The 20,104-nt window shown below is 37.2% G+C and overlaps 1 protein-coding gene across 5 annotated transcripts; it reads right to left on the bottom strand.

Annotated features, from left to right (window-relative positions):
• Positions 1 to 213: 213 nt before the first annotated feature.
• Positions 214 to 20,009, bottom strand: capn3a (calpain 3a, (p94)). Of its 5 annotated transcripts, none has more exons than XM_048191733.1 (21): positions 19,059 to 20,009; positions 17,375 to 17,444; positions 16,864 to 16,982; positions 16,642 to 16,775; positions 15,091 to 15,259; positions 14,405 to 14,488; positions 14,202 to 14,296; positions 14,028 to 14,105; positions 13,655 to 13,815; positions 12,233 to 12,402; positions 12,098 to 12,109; positions 11,718 to 11,926; positions 8,607 to 8,643; positions 6,068 to 6,181; positions 5,876 to 5,933; positions 5,730 to 5,794; positions 5,277 to 5,345; positions 4,082 to 4,160; positions 3,844 to 3,960; positions 2,498 to 2,556; positions 214 to 2,357 (listed from the first exon to the last, which is right to left on the bottom strand). In XM_048191733.1, exons 1-21 carry the CDS (start codon positions 19,401 to 19,403, stop codon positions 2,331 to 2,333), a joined length of 2,271 nt encoding a protein of 756 aa, XP_048047690.1. In that variant the 5' UTR covers positions 19,404 to 20,009; the 3' UTR covers positions 214 to 2,330. The 5 variants fall into 5 exon arrangements, with proteins under 5 accessions (XP_048047690.1, XP_048047691.1, XP_048047687.1 ...); XM_048191734.1 differs by having other exon boundaries at positions 6,104 to 6,181; positions 19,059 to 20,004; XM_048191730.1 differs by lacking the exon at positions 19,059 to 20,009 and having other exon boundaries at positions 17,375 to 18,193.
• Positions 20,010 to 20,104: the final 95 nt, after the last annotated feature.

Here is a 20,104-nt window from a genome sequence, read left to right as displayed (position 1 = left end):
GTACTTCACTTGACACAAATCATATCCTATTTGAAAGTTATAAAGTCTACTTATTAGAGATCTATTAGATAAACTATTATCTAACAAAACAAAATTGGCTTAAAATAGTTTTAAACATTAATTTGTACCTATTGTACTGGTGATTTCATTCATCAAGCTCAACCATGCAACCCTGTTACTAGTGTTATTGTATGGAAAATGATGAAACTAATATTTATGGAATATATGTATGTTTAATGTTTATTTCTAGAATGTAATATCACATAACAGGGTGTTAAATGCTGAGACCCAAATTTTGTAACAGGGCTGGGAAAAAAAAATAAATAAATAAAATGCTAACCAGATATAAAATAAATGGTGAAATGAACAGTTTAGCTTTAACAGACCATTTGCTGAAAAAGAACAAAACATTTTGTAATTGGCACTTATGCTTGTGTTTAAATAATTAGGCTTTATAAAATCAGCATTTTTTTTCCTGGGAATGCACTTCAACCAAGAACTACACAATTATTTATTTTGTTTAACGGGTGAAGTCAGTACACTCATTTGAACAAAAGGTTAAATTGGGGTCAAGCACAAAAACAAAAAAGCCTAGGTTCGACCCATGTTTTTGCCCACAGTAATGAAATAAAGACCCTGAATGCTGCCATCCGCCATGAGTTCTGAGATGTTCCCTGATGATTGTCCTCCAATGGTTTTTGATCATGATTTCTCCTCACCTGGTTCTTCATGTTTTTCAATTCCTATTATTTTAACTTGCAAAACAAAAATGTTTCCATAAAACAACCAGGATTTGAAATAACAAGGACCATCTACATGGCCCTGCTTTGTGTTTTTAATGGATTTTAATATTACCAAATGGGAACAAAATGTGAAGATGGGATGCATGTAAGAGTACATCTGGGTAAATATGGAAAGACATTATTGAAGAATGAATCAAAGAGAGTGGTAGTATGATGAAAAGAGTTTCCATGTGTCTAAAAGCAGATGCCACATAGCAAAAAAAAATATGGGAAGATACAAAAGTAATGCTAAGACAACCATCAAGATGAAACTTTGTTCAGACAAAAATGATTTGTTGGCATATCCAAAAAGTTTGTTTTTGTAGTCTGAACTCACATGAAACCCAACGTTTACAAACCTACTCCGAACCACATCCATATGTGGTGTGAAATCGGAATCAAATCTGGATTGCATTTCAGTGTGAATGGTTGGATTGGATTTGAAGTAATTCTTCCTCGTCATTCATAAGGCACTGTGTATTCAATACACAAGATTGTCAAGAATTATACACTGCCTGACCAAAAAAAAACAAAAAAAAACTTTGGATATAAATAGGCAAATGCTTAATCTATGTTTATTTATGTTTCTAGCATGTTATATGTTTGGCAACAGTTCCTTTAACCATAATTGATGGAGTGTGTAGCTTTTCATTTCTTAAACAACCATGTAGGAAGACACATCATGGCAATAATCCAGGATGACAAAGCCAAGATTAACCAGGCACAAATTGTAAAAGAATGGTTGGGAGGGAACATGAAGAAGAACTTGACCAAAAATTGATGCACCTCTCACATCAATTTATGGTCAAGAACTGTTGACAAAAATATAACATGCTAGAAACATAATAATCACAGCAATAATGATCCAATCATAGACTCTTAAGCATTTGCATTGCATTTAAATCCAAGACAGAAACATAGTGTGGCCCAGATCCGGCCCACATCTGGTACATGTGGATTACACACAGACCAGATGTGGGCCGGATCTGGGCTGACACAAAGTTGCTGTCAGGAAATCTAGTGTTATAGTTTTATATAATGTTAGATAATCAGTTATATATTAGGTCCATTAGCATATGGCAAAGAGAAATCGCAGCATTGTGATAAATAAGCATCTTTTGAGGCTGGTTGAGGTAAAAGAAAAATACTGTCTGTAGCACCAGTGTAGACAAACTGAATGTTCATGTGAAAAGCATGATGACTTTGAGGAACAAATTACAACAGAAAAGCAGAAAATTTGCTCAAATTTACACAATGACGTGCCTCAAAAGTCGCTTGCGCACAACGCCCCTGAAAACGTTTCCTCCGCAATCTGACTAAAAAGTGACATCTGTCTATAACACTATTACTCATTTCACCCATCATACCACCCCTTATAAAACTGAAATGAAGAGGAGGAGTAATTGTGTGAAGTTTCTAGAGCTGGTGTTCAATGTGGGCTGAGGTACAGAGAAAGAGGTAACAGTAGTCTGGCACATTGAGTGTTGAGGTAAGAGCTGGTAGTTCTGGTCCTTGCCGAGTCTGGGCTCGCCTGGATCTGTAGCTGGTCTAGGCATACATGGTTAGCTGGAGCCACTGGAGAAATTGAAATAGTGGTTTTGTAATCAGCTAACCAACAGCTTTAAAAGGAAGGCTTTGACGTTTGAAACTAAGGACATGCACATGATGCTACACATTAAATTATATCTTATGATCACTGATTGGTGTCCACTCACCTCCAGTACATTAAGTCTGATGGTGCCATCTCCACATTGATCAAAGGCATGGAATGCTCCTACAAAAAGAACAAGTTCACTCCAGACAGTACACATGTATGTTGCATGATTTTTAGCACACAAAAGCCCCAAATCAATTATTACTAAAATTTTAAAATGAAATATCATAACTAAAACGTATTGTGTCGTTGGATCATTTTCAGAAAGTGGTTCTGTGTGTGTTCCTCATGCCTTACTGATAGAATTGACAGGATATTGAATTTAGTCATCCCATTTTGATCAATTTTAGGCCTGGTTTCACAGACAGCGCTTAGATTAAGCCAGGATTAGGCCTTAGTTCAATTAGGATCATTAAAGTAGCTTTTATAAACGTGCCTTAGAAAAAAAAAGATTTCTGGTGTGCGTCTTGAGACAAAACAAATGTTTTTTTAAGATATGTCAGTGCATATTGCTTTTAGTTACAACAGCTCAAACATGCATTTTAGTTTGTGAAACGGGGTTAGCATTTAAAGAAGTTTAATTTGAAACATTTTGTGAAAAACGCGGAAATATTCTTTGTCCTTGCGCATTCTGTTCAACCCTGTTATGCTGAGCTTTGTTCCATTGTTTTAGTTCAATCATGACTGCATTGCACTAATCCATTCCCTCATTTTAGGTAAATCATGACCACGATTTAACTAAGTTAAAACAAGGGAATGAATTAGTACAGGGTGGCCACTACTGAACTAAAATGAGAGAAAGAATTCATAAAACGTGGCCACAAATTAAGTTGTGGCGACAAATCAAGAATTTGTTCCTACAATATTGATGTACAAGGCTCGTAAAAAAAAAAAAAAGTAAATAGTCTTTCTGACATCATATTTAATAGAGTCTTTTATTATTATTTCATTGTTTACACTTAAATTGACCTTATCAAGCTCAATGGTTCAACTCTGTTATGAGGAAAAAAATCAGCGATCAGTCAGCAATTTTTATAGAAAAAAAATGCTGTTCTTGGCACAACCCACAAGAATAATGACTGTAAGAAATGTTATGATATTTCTTTGCCAAGGCAGTAATTTGTCATTTTAGTTCAAAGATATGTTGAATATAACAGGGTTGACACAAAACACTTTTTGTTGTTGTTTTTAAGCACGATCTATTAAAAGGCACAATGAAGTTATATATAAATCCAAACTTACTAAGACAAAATTAATATATTGTAGAACAAAATAATGTAAGATATTCTTTAACAAATACATTAACCATCTTAATTACCACCACTTCCTGATAAAGACACCACATACTATTATTTGTTGTATTATTTGTCAGTGAAAAAGATGTGCATTTGCAGTTCAACAACTTACTGAACATTCCCTCCAGTCGCACAAGACAGCTAACAAAACTGTCAAAGTCGACGTTCATGTTTTCATTGGCATAGCGTATGATGACGATGTCATACAGCTGGTTATTCAGACGGAAACCTGAGTGGGACACAAGACACGTGACTGTACAGTGACAAGTCCATTAGTGTTAGTCTAGTCAAATGTTCCTCAACATGAGAACATACCCACTTACTGTAAAAATGCATGAAAACCTTCTAACCTGCATCATTGATGGCGTTTCTCATCTCATAGCTGCTGATAGTCCCAATATAATCAAAGTCATAGCGCTTAAAGATTCCCTGCAGACAAAATTCAAATAGTCAATGTGTGTAGCAATCTTTTTTTATATACTCACCAGCCATTTTATTAGGTACACTTTGCTAGTACTAGGTTTTGCTTTTAGAACTGTCTTAATTCTTTGTGGCATAGATTGCTGGAAACATTCCTCAGAGATTTTGGACATGATAACATCACACAGTTGCTGCAGATTTGTTGGCTGCACATCCATGATGCAAATATCCCGTTCAAGCAAATCCCAAAGATGCTTTATTGGGTGGTGACTGGAGGCCATTTGAGATGATTTGAGCTTTGTGACGTGGCATGTTACTCAACAAAACTCAGGTAGGCTGTTGCATTTAAATTATGCTCAGTTGATACTAATGGGCCCAAAGTGTGCCAAGAAAATATCCCCAACACCATTACACCACCATCAGCCTGCACCATTGATGCAAGGCAGGATGGATTCATGCTTTCATATCGTTTACGCTAAACTTTGACCCTAACATCTGAATGTGACAGCAGAAATCAAGTCTCATCAGACCAGGCAACGTTTTTTTCCAATCTTGGTGAGCCCGTGTGAATTGTTTCCTCGCTTTCCTGTTCTTAGCTGACAGGAGTGGCACCCGGTGTGTCTTCTGCTGCTGTAGCCCATTTGCTTCAAGGTTCAACATGTTGTGCGTTCAGAGATGCTCTTCTGCAGACCTCGAGTTGTTATTTGAGTTACTGTTGCCTTTCTATCAGCTCCAACCAGTCAGGCCATTCTCCTCTGACCTCTGGCATCAAAAAGGCATTTTTGCCCACAGAACTGCCACTCACTGGATATTTTCTCTGTCTCTGACCATTTTCTGTAAACCCTAGAGATGGTTGTGCATGAAAATCCCAGTAGATCAGCAGTTTCTGAAATAGCGAAGACCAGCCCATCTGGCACCAACAACCATGCAAACTCACTTAAATCACCTTTCTTCCACATTCTAATGCTCAGTTTGATATTCAGCAGATTTTCTTGACCATGTCTACATGCCTAAATGCATTGAGTTGCTGCCATGTGATTGGCTGATTAGATGTTTGCGTTGAACAGGTGTACCTAATAAAGTGGCCAGTGAGTGTGTATATATGGGGAAAGAATGAGGACAAACCTGCCACTGTTTGATTTTGTTCCACAAGTGTCTAAACTCTTGCAGGTTAAGTCTTCCGGTTCCATCCATCTGTGTGATAAGGATTAAGAAAACTTTGCTTGCAATATTCTACACTATGACCTCTGCTTTAAAATGAAATCTAATGTAATTCTAACAACGAGTTATGATGCCTAAATTGACATGTGAATTCAATTAATAAGAATATGAATTCCTAACTTACTGTTACAAGGTTGAAATTATCATTAGTAATGAAAAATTACTAAAATTGGCACATAAGACTCTAACCATATTAACTGGTGGAAATAACTGACATGGAAAAAAAAGGCATGCACGTTTTGGCTAAATGCCTCAGAAGGGATTTACCATTACCAACATTATGCTAACACAATATTTTAACTTGATAGCACCTTCAAAACGGACAGCAAATGTATGTAATCTTGATACAAAGGATACATCCATGAGGGCGATCATGCTTCTACAGCTCTCTCGACTGAAGCCTTCAATGTGTATGTCCTTGTCTGTAAATAGCAGATCATTTCTTGAAGACAGTATATAGAAAAAACAAAACCCAGAAACAATCAACAAACAAAGATACGTACATGTAGACACCACCTTGTTCAAGACATCTTTGAGCTCATTGGCTGAGATCTCCATTTGCTGCAAGATACAAGAATAAACAGAAAGCCAAGTGTGTTGTTTATTACAGCAAAGTGAAACTGTCATGATATTGCTGTTACCATTGTTACCACTGGCATGGCCAATTACCGGTCCCACCCCACCACCATACTCACACTCCCCCCAGCGCTCAGTGGCTCCCCAGTACTCACGTCCCCCGCGATCTGCTGGAAAATGGACAGGAACTGCTGGTCCTCCTCACTCTCTTCCCCAGTTGAAGCTGGAGCCGGCTGATCAGGTAGTTGCAAATTACACATTTCAGAATTGATTTTTATCTCTCATTTTCATTGTGTGAGAAGCTAAAGAATCTGATCACTTCTTGATAAAAAAAAAGATTCTACACCTCTAAAGGCCAGTTTACACCTAGAACGATAACTATGCTAATAACTATATTAGTGTCCACACCAACAGATGATATTGTTCTGTTTATTATAAGCATGCGCTGCAGTTGATTGGCTGTCAATGTTTTTATCATTCATCAGCTGGAAAAAATTGTTCGGAAAATGATTCCAACAATTTCTCTGTGTCGTTATAGTTAACGACACGTACATTAGAACGATTTTTAAAAGTATATCTTTATTGTTATTGTTATAGTTAGCACCATCCTTGGTGTGAATGGGACTTTATTCTCAGTAATTAATGCAGCTTTTGCCCCTCAAAATAAGAGTCAAACTACATTTTCTGAAGAAAAGTAATCACCTGTGTGAAATCCCCTTGCCAATAGTTTGCAACAAAGTTCTAAGTTGTTTTTTTATTGTGTTATTTTATTGTTGCTAAAGTGTTCTGGGTTGTTGTTAGAAAATTGCTAGGTAGTTGCTTTCTGGACCAAGTCGAAAGAGTCCATCCTGAGTCTCTATGATATTCAGAAGACAGATCCACAAAACTTCTTTTAAAAAAAGAAGTTAAGAAATGAATTCTAAGATGCATTCTAAAAAATTCAGAAGAATGTTCCTATGTGCAATTTTTGAAGACAGCGGCAGTGATGTCTAGCACTCATTGAAGTATATGCGCGAGACATCACTGCCGCTGTCAGAGCGCGATCAGACCAAACGAATCGAGTGATGAATGCCGTTGGACATAGTGGTGTATTAGAGGTAAAAAATGATATAAATACTGTTCGGTTTCTCGCACAAACCGATTTTGGATTTGTCTGTCGTGTTTTATTTATTCTTATAGTCAAAGTTCCCGCTGACTTGCATTATACGACTGACAGACGGCAACGGTTGGAGTTAAAAATCATCATTTGTGTTCTAATGAAGAAACAAAGTCACCTACATCTTGGATGCTCTGGGGGTAAGCAGATAAACATCAAATTTTCATTTTTGGGTGAACTATCCCTTTAAGAGAAGTGTATTATGTGTGGCTAATGTTATTTTGCAATACTTAAAGGTGCAGTAAGCAATTCTGAGAAGCAATGTTGATATTTGAAATCAGCCCAAACAAACACACCCCTCCCTTCATTGCTCCACCCCCAAAATGCATAAACATCTAATGTAAGAGTGGATTTATCTTTATCAAAGCTGAAGTGAAGCAAAATAATGCTTCGCAAAAAATAAAGTGAAGATGACGAACAAACGACAAGGAAGAAAGAAGGACCATACAGTACACAAGAGTATATACAGTACAAGCAAGAGTTGGTTGTTAGTTGCCAGCAGCACATCAGCTCCAGACAAACAATGACACTCAAAACTGTCCTGTTACTATAGCTAACATTAAAACAACAGTTTCTTGGTTCTGTGAAACACAGCAAAACCAATGATACTCACATATGAAGCAGAAACATCGCAACCTTGCCGTCTATTTTCAAGCATTATCTCTCATGGTCTCTCCAGTGCTGGAAAGCTTTTCTAATATTAACGGGGGTCCTGAAGCTCTTGTCAAATCAAGTCACCTTTATTTATATAGCGCTTTTTACAATGCAGACTGTATCAAAGCAGCTTTACATTGATAACTGGTACATCATTTTTGCTGCACAGCAGCTCTTCAAGAATAGTGTCAATGCAGGCAGATCAAAGCACTGTTGAATAAATGTCAAGAATACTGTTGAATATCAAATGTCAAGTCAAATGTCAAGTGTCCCCAACTAATCAAGCCAAAGGCGACATGTCTGATCATAACCCATCTTTTTCCAATGATATTCCTCGGACCTTTTCTCTTTTGTAATGTCTCTCAGCCATCTCTCTTTCTACAGTCTCTCCTCCCCCAACATGAGTGGACACGCCCCCTACTGCTGATTGGCTACAACTTTCAACAGCGTTTTGCAGAAATTGCTTACTGCACCTTTAATATTTGAAACAACCCAATAAATTCATTAAACATTTTACTTTTTGAGATTTTACACAATTTGGAGGTTATCCTAACTTTAAGATGTTTCTTACGATGATTTTTAAGAAAAAAAAAAAGTTTTTGGGGAATACAAAATATTCTTAACTTTATTCGTGAGTGAGAAAATAAGAAAATATCAGTTATGAATTTCATTCTTACGAATGTTTTGTCTCTAGATGTCAAATCTCTCCTATTTCAGTCTATGGGATTTTATACTTTTTTCAATTTATAGTTCAGTACGTTAGGTTTAGCGGTTTGGTACTATTTGGGATAAGGGAATGTGTTAGCTGAACTTAAAATTCAAACACTTTTAGATGATCAAGTACTTACCACTGGATGATCAGCTTCAATCCTGTTCTCTATCTCCCTGAGAAGAAACCAACAAACACTGGTCACCATAGTAAACAGCACAGGTCATCAAAGAGCTATCTGGAAGCCTTTGTTTTTTCCATGTAGGTTTTCTTTATATTTGAGCTTATTCTTTAGTATGTCTTTCCTGTCTTTTGAGCTACTTTTATGAATAGCCAAATAAGCACTTTTTCTGGTTAAATCAGCCATATGTGTCTGTTTTTCTGTGATAACCGATTAGGAGTTACTAATACTTACCATGTGTAAATAATCTTTAAAGTATGATTACCTTAAACTATCATTAATGATACATTTTAATTCTCTGTATGTTTAAAAAAGGCAAAAAGTTTGATTAATGGTCACAGGGCCAGTGATTCATTTACATTTAGGCCACAGCAAGAAACTGGAAATAATTTTTGACATAATCCTTATTAAAATACTGTGAATCCTTGTCATCAGGGCTTGAACCTGCAGCATCACCAGTATTCCTTGGAGACCTTCAGCAGTCCTTTGTGTGTCCACGTCTTCCTTGTAGCTGAAGTTTAACTGTGCGTCAAGATTGGGTCAGAACTGAAAGGAAATGTTTACCAGAGGGTCCCAAATTGTGCTGTTGCTTGTCCTAAAAAAGATTCCATTACAGCCTCGAACTGGGGCCGATTTCTTCCAGCTCTACAAATCAAATTGTCATTAAAATTTTTGTCCTTGTGGTTTTCTCCACCCCTTTTCCCAATTGTTTCCCATCACTACTGTAAAGAGAGCTACTGTGAAATTACCTTAGTATTCTTGTGATAATATAACCATGACCCTGTTTACTACAACACCATAGTCTTTGTACATAAAATATTTTTGGTGAGGATTTAAAGTGCCCTTTTGCACCCACTGACATGACATAACTTCTGTAACAGCTGCTTTCAAGCCAGATGTTTCAGAAGTTCTTCACCTATGACACAATTTAACATAACAGAGTACTTACAAACAACTACAAAAGGCAAACACCAGAAAAATTAGGATGTCAGATCAGTGTTACAGAGTTCATTTTTACGGAGCTCCACACATGACATGCAGAAAAAAGTAGTTTTCGCTGGAAATTGCGTACATTCGTCACTAGCCTGTGCGTGTCTCGTCATATCTGTAAATAGAGGAAAGTTGCTCCGGCTACTTTGACGCATGTATAGTGTGGGAGTGGAATAGGTTAGTTGTCACAACGAGCAAGAAAGGTTGACATGGAGCAGCTAAATCTCGAACTGCTTGGAAAAAAACAGTCTGTGGCAAAAGAGAACGCAACAGAGTTTGTAATAAAACAAGAACCAACATTGGCTTGGCTTTTTAGAGATGGCGAGAACTTAGGGATTTGAAATGTTGTAAAAGTGATGTGGAGACGGTGTTTTTATCACTCAGCAGGTGAGTAAGGTATTGCCATTTGCAGCTCTCTAACAGAGATCATTGTAAAGCATTATCTATTGTGAAGGGTCATTTCATTATGGTTGTTGTAGAGCTGTGCTGGAATTTATTTTCTATTAAAGGTCCCGTTCTTCGTGATCCCATGTTTCAAACTTTAGTTAGTGTGTAATGTTGTTGTTAGAGTATAAATAAAATCTGTAATATTTTAAAGCTCAAAGTTCAATGCCAAGCGAGATATTTTATTTAACAGAAGTCGCCTACATCGAACGGCCAGTTGGACTACATCCCTCTACTTCCTTCTTTAATGACGTCACTAAAACAGTTTTTTGACTAACCTCCGCCTACAGGAATACACAAGAGTTGCGTTTGTAGAGTGTGTTTGTCGCCATGTCGTCGAAACGCTGTTATTTTCATCCCGCAGTCCAATCACCGGGTCTGATTCCGGCTCAAATTGATAGGGTAAAATTAAAGACATGTTTACAATAACACTGAGCGCATCCATCTCCACGTTATGGTAAGAAGCGTGACCTTTCCGGGCAAGATGCGCTAAACTGCTGTCGAATCACAACACAGGAACCGCTGGCACAATCAAAACTCGTTACGTTTTCTGAAGGAGGGACTTCATAGAACAAGGAATGCGAAACATGAACACATGTTATATTGCACACTATAAACACAATCAAAGCTTAAAAAAAAAACACGAAAAACAGGACCTTTAATGGCTATAGCTACAGTAACATCTTCAGCAGGTCAGCTTGAGATCCTTTCCAACTAAACTAGTTGTATCTCTTAAGCCTGGTAGTGAATGTTTTGTGAGCAGTAAGATAATCTCTCTCTTCTTTTTAGTTATGAGAAAGAACCATATTCATCCACACAGCCATGCAGAGCTGAAGCACAACCAAAACAATGTTCTTTTGCAAAATGCAGTTTTTTTTTTTTACCACTAGAGGGCCAAAATTTACACAGTGTAACTTTAACTCAATTAAAACAAGGAAATTAATTAGTACCACACAGGAACTACTTAAGTCGTGGGTGGGAATTCTTCATTTGTGCCGACAAAAAATTTAATCTATTTTTAATCCCCATTTCATGTGAAGAGCTCCGTAAATTTTTTCTCATAATACAGAAGTAATTTTCTTAGGGGCGATTCACACCAAATAGTTTTTTGTGTTTAAAAATGCGAGACACAGGGCAGTAAAAAAAACCAAAAAAAACAAAAACAAAAATTCTTTGTTTTGTTTTTAAAACGTGTCATGCATGTGATGCTGCAAAAGACACAAGATGGTTAAAATGGTCTGTCTAGGACGTTTACATAAAAAAAAAAAAAATGATAAAGCTACACAGTGGAATGAAAAAAACGCATTCTGTGTGAACAGCCCCTTAACCAGCATTTTTTGTTTTCCAGTAAAAATGTGATAAATTTACTTGAGAACAAAAAAAAAAAATGAAAGAATATTTAATTTCCTTTTAATTAAATTTATTATTATTAAAAATATTATTTAATTTCATTTATTTTACAGTGGGTAAATTTATCCTGAATAAGAGTGTTTAGATATATTTTCTGGAAATCAAGGCAAAAATACTGATTAAGAAAATAATGTTTTTGCTTTGTGAGGAAAAAAATTACTCAGACATGATTGTACAATAAAAACAAAAAACACCAGCCCTCCCATCCCTTCTGCTCTCACTCACTCAGAGGTATTTCTCTTTTCAGAGAAGACGCGGAGGATGAAGTCGCCTTCCTGGTGGGGCTCGTAGGTGGAGGGAATGATGACATACTCCCCTGGACTCAGACGGAAGCGCTGGGTCACCTCTCGCAGGTTAATGTAAGCCCTGGAGCGGGCCTTAGAGGAGCTAGACATGAAGAACTCCTTCTGCATGTGCTGCTTGTTTCCGTGCATCTGACAGATAGAGAAACACGACAGCAGCAAAAAAGAGAATTTGATCAGACGCAGCCACAAAGAAGTTTATATTCTATCTATAAAACAACACCAGTTCTAAAAGAGCAAAAAGGAACTGCATGAACAGCATGATGTCTCGGGTCCAAACATTAGATCTTCATATTTTCATACCTCCTTTGGCACCTATGGGCAAATAGAAAGAGTTAAAAGAGTGTTTGATCCACCATCACCCTGATCTTTATCACTACTTTCAGTGAGGTTGAACATGATTATCTCTCTGACGGTTGAATAAAGTAGCATTGATACCTCATAGATGGAAAATCCAATAGTGAAGAGATTTGCACCCAACTTGCGTTCTCTACGTCTGTTTTTCTGCATTAGAGCAACAACAAAAGTGCAAGCTACTTCATTATCCTCCGGGTCATCATCTTCCTCCAGGAGACGCAGGCGGTATTGTGGATTTGTCCAGAATGTGTCTATAGGTGACCACACAAATAATATTAATACATAAAGTAAACATTATCATAATTCATCAACAGTAGATGAAAGCAATCAATGTGGGCAATTCGGTGACTGCAAACTGCTCTGAATGTGCGAGCCTGTAGAACCTGCAACAGTGCCAAGTTTTGACTTTTTGGAATTTAATTATCAGACTAATTCTCCAAATTTAAGACCTTTAAAATATTTAATTGAACATTTTATGACCTGAAACTTGATAAACTTAAAGGTGCCCTAGAATTAAAAATTGAATTTACCTCGGCATAGATGAATAACAAGAGTTCAGTACATGGAAATGACATACAGTGAGTCTCAAACACCATTGTTTCCTCCTTCTTATATAAATCTCATTTATTTAAAAGACCTCCGGAGAACAGGCGAATCTCAACATAACACCGACTGTTACGTAACAGTCGGGATCATTAATATGTACACCCCCAATATTTGCATATGCCAGCCCATGTTCAAGGCATTAGACAAGGGCAGCCAGTATTAACGTCTGGATCTGTGCACAGCTGAATCATCAGACTAGGTAAGCAAGAACAATAGCGAAAAATGGCAGATGGAGCAATAATAACTGACATGATCCATGATATTTTTAGTGATATTTGTAAATTGCCTTTCTAAATGTTTCGTTAGCATGTTGCTAATGTACTGTTAAATGTGGTTAAAGTTACCATCGTTTATTACTGTATTCACGGAGACAAGACTGTCGTTATTTTCATTTTTTAAACACTTGCAGTCTGTATAATGCATAAACACATCTTCATTCTTTATAAATCTCTCCAACAGTGTGTAATGTTAGCTTTAGCCACGGAGCACTATCAAACTCATTTAGATTCAAATGTAAACATCCAAATAAATACTATACTTACGCGATTAGACATGCTGCATGATGAACACTTTGTAAAGATTGATTTTGAGGGTTATATTAGCTGTGTGAACTTTGTTTATGCTGTTTAAGGCAAGCGCGAGCTCCGTGGGCGGGGAGCACGAGATTTAAAGGGGCAGCCTGAATCGGCGCATATTTAATGATGCCCCAAAATAGGCAGTTAACAAAATGAATTAAAAAAAATCTATGGGGTATTTTGAGCTGAAACTTCACAGACACATTCAGGGGACACCTTAGACTTATATTACATCTTTTAAAAAGACGTTCTACGGCACCTTTAAAAAATTTTATGGGGACTCAGATTTTAAAGTTTTTCACTTTATTAAAATAACACCCACCTGGATAATTCCTGCATCCTCCAGCAGAGCAGCCTCTTACCCAGCGTCCCTCATTAACAGACACCGTCCATTTGTGTAACTTGTCATCCTCCAGAGCATCAGGGGTCAGGTTGCAAATCTCTATTTTAGTGTAATTTTTCTTAAAATCCTCAAATGACATCCTATGGGTTGATGACAATAATGTGAATAATTATCTTTGTGAATAAAGATATGGACTTATATTTATGGTCTTGGATTTGTCATGGACTTGGATGCATGTGGACTTGCTTCTGGACTCGAATAAGCTAGTCTCATCTACAACACTGTATATATCAGTCTCAAAATTCATTATAAGGATATGTTCATTTGTTTTGTTGTTGTTTTTTTAACTCACCAGAATTCTCCATCTTCAGCATTCTGATGCTGGAGTTTCTCTTTTTCCGCTTTAGAGATGGTTTCCCACTCCTTTGAACTGCAGAAAAAAATAAACAATTGTAATAATTGTATAGTAAATATCCATCTTTATAGGGTTAAACCGGTCTAAATTCAGGATTAAGCCGATACTCACTTATCACTCCAAGGTCCGTTCCATTCTACCTGACCCCAGGGGTTACGCAAACGCACCAGACGCACTTTGGACTCCTTCTGCTGGGACTGTTTACACTGCGGACACAAAATATCACAAATATTATCAGAGGCTATCAGTAAGTTAGAAACAGGACTATTATACAAGAAAAAAAACATAAAAGTACAAAATACTAGAATGTTTACCTCCTCTACAGCAGTAACAGAGTAGGCATGACCCTTCACAAGACCTGTAGTGGTACGAGTTTCGAAGCGGGCTGGAACCAGGGACTGTGGGTAAAAATTAAATTGCTTTATGATAGGATACTAGAATTCAGTATTTTTTCACATTATATATGACATTGCAGCACATCTCTTCCCAATCTGTCAGTAACGCCCTGTTTAGTTCCTGTCTCTGTGAAGCCCCTCCTTCCGAAAAGTGCAGTGTACTCTGATTGGTCAACTGAGAGTTTCAACACACTTCTACTCAATTAGGCTTCGCCCTTTTTTTTTGTGCAAACCTTGGGCAGAAATTATTTAAATGAGGGAAATTGTAATGTGTTTGTTCCTGGAAGAAAACTCATGACTACTGTTGAGGCATTTCAGGGAGTTCAGAATAAATGCTTACTGATGTAGAGAATAGAGCGACTTTGTGCTTTTTTACCTTTGCAGAATTTTGCCATGCCCAAACTGCAACATTACACAATAAAGAAAGCTGAAAATGTCAAAAAGAACCAAAGAACCAAAGAAATGGAAAAATAACCATGGTTTTGCTACAAAAACCAAACCTTAACTATGGTTTTGTTGTGGTTATACAAATAGTAGTCAATGCACCAAAAAAACATGGCTTTACTATGACAAAACCATGGGTAAGGCTCTTCTGCTTGACTCACATCAATGGAGCAGCCCATGAGGGAGCCTCTCTCCAGAGCTTTCTTCATGATCTTATACAGCTCTTTAGGTGCCTCCTTCATCTCATAGAATTCAGTCACTCCACCGGTGAAGTCCTCCATTCCCTCTGCAGTGTTTCCACCCTTAAGAGCCTCATAGGAACCATGAAGCCTAAACAGGAATACACAAATTACATTGAGAAAGCTGATGCTGTGCGCACAAATGATATAATGAATTCCTGCTGTACTTCAGTTACTGTATAGTATTGGATACAATTCTTTAGCTCATTTTCAGGCCCCTAAAACACTGTTGTCATGTAAACGAACGGCCAAAATGCATAAAAGTTTTCCATTTTTATTTGATAATGGTGTCGTGTAAAAGGCCCCATAAAATATCTAAAAGTCACTTTTACCTTTTTTTATTCTGTGGCAGATATGGGCTTCTGTATGTGTACATAAGGAGGCCGTTCACACAAAACGCAATTTTCCACTCACTGCACTACTTTCCCATTGTTTTTCAATGTAAACAACTGCTAGATGGACGTCTTTAACCATTGCACTCACGTCTTTTGCGTCTCGTGCATGAAACCACACTAGTCACCTTGTGTTTTTTTGTCGTTCAACTGACCTTTTAACAGCAAAAACACGTTCTGTGTGAATGGCCCCTTAAGTCATTTTTGCTGACCTTCAACCCTGTAAATTCAACCCCCCCCAAAAAATGTTGAATGTAACAGGGTTGACACAAACTACTACAATGATTTACTTTGAAAGCTGAAACTGTATATTTAGGATTGGGGGTATGATACCTCAAATTGTCCCATGTATTTATATATTTTACATCAATAACAAGATGCTCTAGCATTTAAAGGATTAGTTCACTTTCAAAAAAACTTTTCCTGATAATTTACTCACCCCCCATGTCATCCAAGATGTTCATGTCTTTCTTTCTTCAGTTGAAAAGAAATGAAGGTTTTTGATGAAAACATTCCAGGATTATTCTCCATATAGTGGACTTCAATGGCCTCCAAACGTTTGAAGATCAAAATTATAGTTTCAGCGCAAGGGATATTCTACATATGGAACGAACGCAGCGCCAGTTCTGTTTATCCATAAGTAGAATAGGGAAGGCGTAGGACATACTGCGTAAGTATTTTGAAGAATACGAAAGTGCGGTTTTGGTGGAAGCACATGCAAGGCGATCATTTGTTTATATAAAGCATATACATTTACATTTTTTTCAAAAATGACCGATTGTTTCACTAGATAAGACCCTTATTCCTCATCTGGTATCGTTTAAAGCCCTTTGAAGCTGAACTGAAACTGTACTTTTGACCTTCAACCGTCTGGAGGACATTGAAGTCCACTATAAGGAGAATAATCCTGGAATGTTTTCATCAAAAACCTTCATTTCTTTTCAACTGAAGAAAGAAAGACATGAACATCTTGGATGACATGGGGGTGAGTAAATTGTCAGGAACATTTTTTTTGGAAGTGAACTAATCCTTTAAATATCAAGGACAGAAAATACGTAAATGTCAAGCACATGACACTTACTTAGCATAAGCTTTTTCCAGAAGAGCACTCCAGAATTCATTCCTTTCAGCTGACTTGGTGAACACCAGCTGGTTGTTGAAGGTGGGAATGCGGTCATCAACAACAACATCCACCCAGTCACCATAACGCCAGAACTGAGTTGGAAAACAAACGGAGAAAGACGTGGAAATCGGGCGTAATGAAGATATTAATTCAAAAGTTATTTTGCTCAAAGACACCGACCTGGAAATGGAAAATTCCAGCATAGCCTTCAGAGAAGCTCTGCTCTTGAGGTATAACACGATATAGCAGCTTGTCATTTAAAGTCAGACATGCAATGGCAGCAAGCAACCAGCAGTCTCCTAAAATAAACAAAAAAAATAATATTTCACGTATTTTATATAACGTACACATAGACCTATTTGCAGTAAAACAGGGGCCTACACTGCTGAACTCAGCATTTTTGGATGGTCCAGGGGAACATGCCAGGTTGGTAATCTACTCTATGTATTAGCAACCTTTGTGTCTTTGGACTCTTTTATTGCCCACATGGGGTCACAACAATAGGAAGCTCTGCTAGTTGGATTCCCTTCCAACAGAGTAAACACAATATGGAGGGGTCCCTGCTGGACTGTAGGCCTGTATGTGGGGCCAAAGAGAGGTACTCATTGCCATAAAGCTGCAATCTTCTCCAAAGATCAGGGTAAATAGTCTGTAACATTATAGTGTTAATGTGTTAAAGTGTTAATCTTACCCAGGTCTCCCTGGCAGATATCTGTCCTGCTAGCACCTCCGACAATGAACTGTGGGTTTTCACAAATCTCCTGCAGAACAAATACCATCAAAGTGTTTGTTTGTAACTGACACAAGAGCTTTGAAATTTTACACATACAGTAGTTTGAGAGATACAAAGACTGATATGATCAATCTCTGATGTTTTGGATGAATAGATGGATGGAGAGACATGGGAAAGCTGTCACAAGGTTTTAAGATGGAAGTATGGACGCCTGTTTACACCTCAGAGTAGCAGTAATAATAATTATAAGGTAATTGTGTATTTCTTTGTGAAACTAATGTAATTGTGATCATAATTGCACTTTTGTGACTTCATATTTCACAGTTGCAACTTTATATCTTGTAATTGTGACTTTATTTCTTGCTTTTGCAACATTATATTGTATTTTACAATGTGAGATTATTTCTCATGATTACAAATTTGTATCTCAGATTTTGACCTTGCTTCTTGCAATATCAATTTTAAAACTTACAATGTATTTCTCACAATTATGATTTTATATTTCACAGATTTACTTTATTTCTCTCATTTGTGGCTTTTTACATTACAATGTGACTATTTCACGTAATTATGACTTTATATCTCACAATGTGACTATTTCTCACAGTTGCGACTTCATATATCACGTCACTATTTGTCGCAACTAAGACTTTATATATCACAATGTGGCTGTATCTTGCAACTGCATCTTTATATTTCAGTGTGACTTTAGTTTTCGCAACTATGACTATATCTTAGCGTGACTTCATTTCTCATAATTGCGGCTTTGTATGTAACATTTTGATTATTTCTCACAATTGCGATTTCATATCTAACAAATTAACATTTATTTTTTTTATATATTACATGTTACTTTTTCAAGTAATTGCCACTTTATATCTCACAATGTAACTTTATTTCTCACAATTGTGACTATATCTCATAATGTGACTCGTAATTTTGACTATATCTCACAACGTGACTAGTTTTTACAACTGTGAATTTATATCTGTGTGACTTTATTTCTCACAACTGTGACTTTATATATCACAATGTGACTATTTCTAAACTTAAACTTTATCTAAGTTGGGAGGTTCAGGAGTTAATGAATTAAATCATAAACATTTAAAATTAAAAAACAAAAGTAAAATAAAAACAATCAAAATGAAAAGTTAAAAACAACAACAACAACAACAACATCGAAGAATCCTGAACATGCAAATGTGTTGTTAAATAACTGAGATGTTAACTTATAATTAAGTAAATATTTTTAGATCAAAAGGGTTCAGCTGACAAAAATGTTTATGAATACTTAGTATAACAATGAGTTGGAATGTTCTTGTTAAATTGTACATTTCATGAATTGCTTTGTGCTTCATAATTAAATACCCTTTAATATGCAATATGCATTGTGACAACTGACCCCATATAGTGTGAAAACACCCTTGCAATTGGGCCATCTTGTCATAAAGTCAAAGCATGTTCTATGAACTGCATCTTTGTCATCTGACCATTATCATTGCCCATGAATATGTATATCTACAAGCAAATAAATACATTTTTAAGGAAGTCCAATTAGTTGCGTTATTCCATCCATCCCGTGTGCCATTTCCACATCCCACCCACAATCCACTTGAACCCACGCAGGCCCTCGGCCTCCTACCTTGGGACGCTTCCAGATGATGTTCTTGACTTTGTTAGACTTGTGGCCCAGCTCTTTGTAGCCGAGGGAGTCCACAGTAGCAGGGAAGGTTTCATCCTCAAAAAGGGTCTTTTTCTGGAGATACTCCTGCTTGAGGGTGTTGTAGTCCTGGCCGCTGAAACGGAGGGGTTTGCTCAGGGACCCTTCGCCATCCCTTCGCTCTCTCTCCCGGATTAACCGGTCGCAAAAGAAACCAGACGGCGTATAGGGCATCTTGACTCTCGGGGACAGTGTTTTTTTTAGGGATTGAAAACACTGGCTTTTGCCACCACAACTTAAGTCTTGCAAGCCAAAAGTCCCTGGCATAAATTCAAAGAGCTGATGTCTGATTGGCTCTCTTGCTAAATGACGCAACTTTAATGCGGTCAGGGAGTAGAAACCAGGGTTAGAAGAAAAAGACAACGTGTGAACACACTCCTTTTACGCGCACAAACACCTACACACAAACACACCTGCATACATACACATACATACACAAAATGCTACAGTCTTCTATTTGGACTGCTCCCATTGGCTGATGAACAATGAGTATTGGGCGACAGTTGCGCTCTCGTGCCACCATTGTAGGGTGACACAAAGGAAAGCGGCCCTGCAAAGAGAGGCCAGTGAGATGGCCTGCCTCAGCAGAAGGCATTCACAGCCTTTAAACCTGTTCTCAATAGAGTTCAGCATTAAGCACTCTCAGCATAACGACAGTAGGCTTGACCTAACTTAACAAAACTCTCTATATTATGTCACTTTATCAATGGCTCATTTTTTGTGGGTAATTAACGACCATGTTCAGTGACCAAAATTGTTGAATGCTGCTTCAGTTGTATCATACAACAGCAGTCGAATGTTTGGGGTTGGTAAGACTGAAAATAAGTCTCATATGTTCACCGATCATATTGTGACATATTATTACAATTTTCTATTTTAATATATTTTAGAATTTATACTCTTGTGATGGAGCTGAATGTTCAGCATCATTCCCCCAGTCTTCAGTGTCACATGATCCTTCAGAAATC

Source organism: Megalobrama amblycephala, linkage group LG5 (assembly GCF_018812025.1).
Source record: "Megalobrama amblycephala isolate DHTTF-2021 linkage group LG5, ASM1881202v1, whole genome shotgun sequence".
Classification (NCBI taxonomy): Eukaryota; Metazoa; Chordata; class Actinopteri; order Cypriniformes; family Xenocyprididae; genus Megalobrama; species Megalobrama amblycephala.
This window is presented reverse-complemented; position numbering and strand designations above follow the sequence as displayed.